The sequence below is a fragment of the Erythrolamprus reginae genome, chromosome 5, assembly GCF_031021105.1.
Source record: "Erythrolamprus reginae isolate rEryReg1 chromosome 5, rEryReg1.hap1, whole genome shotgun sequence".
NCBI classification, from domain to species: domain Eukaryota; kingdom Metazoa; phylum Chordata; class Lepidosauria; order Squamata; family Dipsadidae; genus Erythrolamprus; species Erythrolamprus reginae.
In genome coordinates, this window is record NC_091954.1 from 75,435,678 (window position 1) to 75,441,677 (window position 6,000).

Consider the following 6,000-nt stretch of genomic DNA (forward strand, 5'->3'; position numbering starts at 1 on the left):
ATTCAAAGTGTTGGTAATGACCTTTAAATCCCTACATGGCATTGGGCCAGAATACATCCGGAACCACCTTCTACCGCACGAATCCCAGCGGCCGATAAGGTCCCACAGAGTTGGCCTTCTCCAGGTCCCGTCGACCAAACAATGTCATTTGGCGGGCCCCAGGTGAAGAGCCTTCTCTGTGGCAGCTCCGGCCCTCTGGAATCAATTCCCCCCAGAGATTAGAACAGCCCCCACTCTCCTTGTCTTTCGCAAATTACTTAAGACCCACCTTTGTCGCCAGGCATGGGGGAGTTAGGATATTCCTTCCCCCAGGCCATTACAAGTTATGTATGGTATGTTTGTGTGTATGTTTGGTTTTTATAATAAGGATATCATTGTTGTTAGCCGCCCCGAGTCTGCGGAGAGGGGCAGCATACAAATCCAATAGATAGATAGATAGATAGATAGATAGATAGATAGATAGATAGATAGATAGATAGATAGATAGATTAGATAGATAGATAAGATAGATAAGATAGATAGATAGATAGATGATAGATAGATAGATAATGTCAAAATGAATATGTTGTATTAGTTTTTTTTAAAGTGATGTGCATCTTTGCATGCTGCACTTGAATTCTTTTACTATTACAATGGAAAAGGTTTATATGATATTAAGTGATCAATATGTAAAGTAACTAGGTCCTTTTCCATCAGAGCCTTTATCAGATTCTTTGCCTTTTTTTCCACCTTAAAAACAAAACAAAAAAGAAACAAACACAACTTGATGTCAACTATTAATTTCCACATGGGTAAACCTTTAGGAGCAATTGAATGATGCATCACAAAATAGGGCCAAACTTATTAATACAGGAAACATATCTACCTGCAGCAACCTTCTACCTACCACACCAGCGACATGCATTATTGTACCAACAATAAGGCAAGAAAGAAACCATTTTCTTGAAATGTTGCATGGAAATTAACCCTGATTGTAAAAGAATATCATTTTTCCAAAATGCACATCTTTAGTTTCCGAGGACTCATTTTTATCTTCCCTCAGAATTGCAGGGGTACAGTGCGTGAAATTATCTGGTTATTCTAAAGGCTATAGCTACAAAACAGGACAGACCTTCAAAGGAGATTCCACCCATGCCTGGAGTGCAGTTTACCTTGATGGAAAGTGGCATTTGGTGGATAGCACTTGGGGGAGCGGAGATGTTGATGAAGGTTGCAACAAGTTTACTTTCAGGTGCATGTCTCTGGTTCTGGTATTTTGCTGGGGGTGAGGATGGGGTGAGGGTAGGGAGGAATTACGTGCATTGGCAATAACATTATGACCACCTCTCTTTTTATTCTAGATATAATGAATTTTATTTCCTCACCCACCCTGCACTATTTATTAATAATCATTTCCCGGACAACAGCAACTGGCAGCTACTCAAACCAACTGTGGCATTGAAAGAGTTTGAAAATAACCTGCTGTACAAATGTAACTTTTACATGATGGGAATGCTGGTGGCTGATCCAGAAACACCTATTATTCAGACAGGTACAATCATACAGCTTCTTTCCCCATGCCAGTACAGTAGTACCCCTAGATACGAGCATAATTCGTTCCATAAGGGAGCTTGTATCTCGAGACAACTCGTATTCTGGTACAAATAACTTTTTCCCCCTCCGAGATAACCAAAAGCAAGGATTCTAACCAAAAGCAAAGATTCTTGCGCCACCTAGTGGACGCTCGGCTCGTATCCCGAATTTCAGCTCAGGAGTAGAACAGAAATGTCTCTCCCCTCCTAGCTCGTATCTGGAAATACTCGAATGTAGAGCAGCTCGTATCTAGAGGTACTACTGTATTATTATTATTATTATTATTATTATTATTTTATTATTATTTATTGGATTTGTATGCCGCCCCTCTCCGCAGATATAATATCTCCAACTTTTGGAAGAAAAAAGTTACAGCAAAATTTAAAACTGAGGGCGATTTTAATTAATTTTAAAATCTTAGCTTGGAAGAATTAACCTGTGGATCTCAAATTTCTACAGTCGTTCTCACTTTTGCCCTTATGCCAAGTACAAAATGCCACTATATAATTAGTTTGAAAGGGTTCCTAGAATTTTTTGTATATTTCAATTTCAAAAGAAGACACAAAAAAAGGTTAAGAATACAAGTGATGTACAGGTGCAGGTTAATAAGCCTGATATATAAATAAACAAACATAAATAAATATTAGCTCATAGTTTTCTGATGTTATCAGCTATCCCTTCAGTGTCATTTAGCAGTTTTTATCAAGACCAGGGGTGTCAAACCTGATCATATTTCAGACCATATCATGACGTATTGGGATTTTATTTTATTTTATTACCCTTGTGGGACCAAGGTGAGCATGGCCTGCATAAGCCAGATCCAGCCCACAACCCGTATGTTTGACATGCCTGAACTAAACATACATTTTCATTTTAGAATTCTATCTTTGGAACTCTTAACTTTCTTTGAAATCCAGCAAAGGGCAGGCAGATCAACCACAAGTAAAAAAAGCCATATATGCTTTTATCTTGCCTCAGAATGATGCACAGTTTTATTATGCTACTACCCTGTTTCCCCGAAAATAAATCACCCCTGAAAGTAAGACGTAAGAGAGATTTCATAGAATTGCCTAATATAAGGCATCCCCCGAAAGTAAGACGTAGGAGACGTTTCATTTCTCAGCATTCCCAAACAGAACATATATAATAGAATAGAACAGAATAGAATAGAATTTTATTGGCCAAGTATGATTGGACACACAAGGAATTTGTCTTGGTGCATATGCTCTCAGCGTACATAAAAGAAAAAGATACATTTGTCAAGAATAACACTGCTGTCCATAAATTGCATCCCAAAACGCTGCATCAATCAGTTTTAAAACACATTCAACATGCATCCAACATGCGGCTGCATGTTTGGATGCATTTTGTCTGCAGTAGGATACAGGATACAATTCATTAAAAAAAAAATAAGACATCCCCTGAAAATAAAACATATCACATCTTTGGGAGCAAAAATTAATATAAGACGATGTCTTATTTTCGGGGTAACACGGTAATAAAATAAAAATAAGTCCCCAAAATGAAATCTCCCTACCTTCAATCCTGTTACTGTATTATTCTGAATTTGGATATGACAGAGGTTTTGAACAATTTCTAACCACATTCAACTACAAGATGCTCCTTTTCACTGCCAAAGTGATTAACACAGCAGAACTGACTTCAGATCCCTTTCTACAAGCCTTTTGGTTCATTTGCGTTTCTTGATAAAAAGGCATGTTCTAACCAGCTTTCTTTATTGCATTTTACAGTAAATGGAAAAGTCACTATAGTAGTGGAAAGCCGTTCTCCAATGCTGTTCATGTCTGAACTGAAAACGGCAAAAGAATACAGCCTGATGTCATTGAAGAAGAATGGGATGAAACTGGAACTGTACCCCCAGAAGACGGGGAGTTATACGCTCCAAATCTTTGCCAAATCACCTGAAAGCTCTGAAAAAGAGTACAACTCCGTCCTAGAATACATCATTGAGTGCAGTTCTATAGACAGGAGTATTTGTTTCCCAAAGGAACTCATGCAACCAGTTGGGTACAACTGGTTCACCAAAAAACAGGGGATCCTCAGACCTTCACAAAAAGGTCCAATTATTCATACTAACGATGGCTGTTGCAACCTCAGCTTCATCCTCAGTGAAGACTTGGACATTTTCGCCTCATTGAAATCAGACAGCCTCAGTGAAGATGAAAAAACACGACATATCTTACAACAACGACAAGGAAACCAAATAAATTTAAATATCCATCTTCCACACGGTGGGAATTTTGTTTTGCAAATTTTTGCTAAGAATAAGTCCGATCCTGGTAACTATAGCTATATCTTTAATTACATCATCTGCTGTCCCAACACTAAGGTCAAATGGCCAATGTTCCCCCTGAAGTATAGTAAATGGCAAGAAAGCTATGAATTAGTGGAACCTTTGGCTGCATTTCTACCAGCCAACCGCAACATTAAGTTCAAACTTAAAGTTCACAACATTGCCAAAGTATTTGTTCAATGTGAAAAACGTTGTCCCTTGTCTCTTAGTAATGATGGCTACTGGGAGGGATCGTGCAGTACCTCTGGCTGCAAAGAGATATATGTGATGGTACTAGAGAATGCAAATCACACATTTCAGACATATATTTTGAAATATGAAGTAAAATCACAGTAATAGGCCACTTGAATGTTTCTCATCTGTCCACATGCACAATATATGATCTAACTATACTCCATTTCACTCTGAATAATTTATTTCATGCTGTTGGATGACAATACTCATGTTACTGACACAGCAGCAAAACAACTTAACTTGATCAATCCCCACCCCTTGAGACGTTTCACTGATATTATATGATGTATGAGATTTATACAAAATGTAACTTACTCATTAAAAATCAAGCAAAACTTCCATAAATAATTTCAATTATTATTGAAAATTATGAAATAATTACAAAATTATTTATGAAGCTACCATATAAAGAAGCAATGATATGCATCTTCCCACCCATCTTGCCATAATTTTGAGATGTGACAACTGATTCAGAAAGGATATGTTCAATATTATCACATATAATCGAAGAGGACTGTAGAATTCATGTTGGGCCAAAAAGAGAAACCCCCCCACATTTTTGACTATCAAAAGTGGCTACAGAATTGGAAGAATCATGAAGGAATATGATTTTGCAAGATTATAATGAAAGCTTTCTTGTGTGCACTTCATCGTCTTACAAATATAAAATACTGAAAAGTTTTATACTAGATATTAAATGCAATTAAATGCTCGTTTTTATTCACTGGGCTATAGTATCTAGCAAACGTTGTAATAAGAATCACTTATTTCTATGTAATTTATGTAAAAATTATTCACTTGCTGCTTTATGTACTACGCTGAAGTACCTACCTCATGATAACATAAGACAAACTAGATTAGGAGTCTCCAACCTGTGGGCCGCGAGGGGACTACAACTGGACTATGTGTACGAGCGGCAGCAGGCCCTCATGCACGCCGCTCGCTCCAATGGAGCAGCGCACACACAAGAACCATCAGCTCTCATCCTCTCCAGTTCGTAAATCTGGAAATGCTGGAGAACTCTGAACTAGATTACTACATAATGAAATACAAGAAGTTATTATTGAAACCGGTGCTTTCCTTATATAGAAATCCTTTTTAATGTATGGCTTTGCCAAATCAAAACAAAAAAAAAAGTGAAAGATTATTCAATCGATTGTACTTCCAAAGTGACCACATTTTGCAGATTTTTTTTTTAAGTTTAACTAGTGACATATGGTGCAGAAGCTTATTTAAAATGATCCTGGATATGTTGCAATTTTGTATGATGAATTAATTTTGGATTATGTGTTTCATACATACAGAGAACTTTAAAGGTTCCTTGTTTCACCCAGAAAATATTAGTAATTCATTTTATAAATGCTACTTAGTTTACTACTGTTTCATTATAATTGTGACAAACTGTAGATTCATACAAAAATCTCTTATCAAATAAAAGATTTTCCTGCTTTGTTACTTAAGTATCATTAACAGACATTAAAGTATTTAAGTAGACATATTTCAAGTGATGAATTTGTAGTTCACATTCTACAGATTTAGGGAAAGGCCAGATCACCATTGCCATAGAAAAATATAATCACTTGTTTTCAAACTGGTTCTCGCTACTAATTTAACAAGGATTTCCTGACCTGACATTCTTACTTTGATTTGAATGATTTGAAAAGCAAAGAATTTGTGCTATGCAGGAATTCTGGGGCTTATCTTAAAACACATTTGTAAGACACTAGTCAGGAAAGGGTTTTTTTTAACCTATAATGCTTGCTGCATAATCATAGAAAGTAGCCCAGGGAAATAGCACAGCAGCCTAACTTTGAAGAGTAATAAAGCCCAATGTAGAAAACAACAAATGCAATTTGAAACGCACTAGATGAGGATGACAG

At 36.8% G+C, this 6,000-nt stretch overlaps 1 protein-coding gene across 1 annotated transcript in view; it reads left to right on the forward strand.

Moving 5' to 3' along the window:
* The window catches only part of KY (kyphoscoliosis peptidase), a 48,615-nt gene extending 43,040 nt beyond the window's left edge, over positions 1-5,575 (forward strand). The window contains exons 10-12 of the mRNA XM_070753185.1: positions 1,043-1,231; positions 1,341-1,531; positions 3,324-5,575. Coding sequence (XP_070609286.1) covers positions 1,043-1,231; positions 1,341-1,531; positions 3,324-4,222 — 1,279 coding nt within the window. The 3' untranslated portion in view covers positions 4,223-5,575. The remainder of the gene's footprint in view (positions 1-1,042; positions 1,232-1,340; positions 1,532-3,323) is intronic.
* Positions 5,576-6,000: the final 425 nt, after the last annotated feature.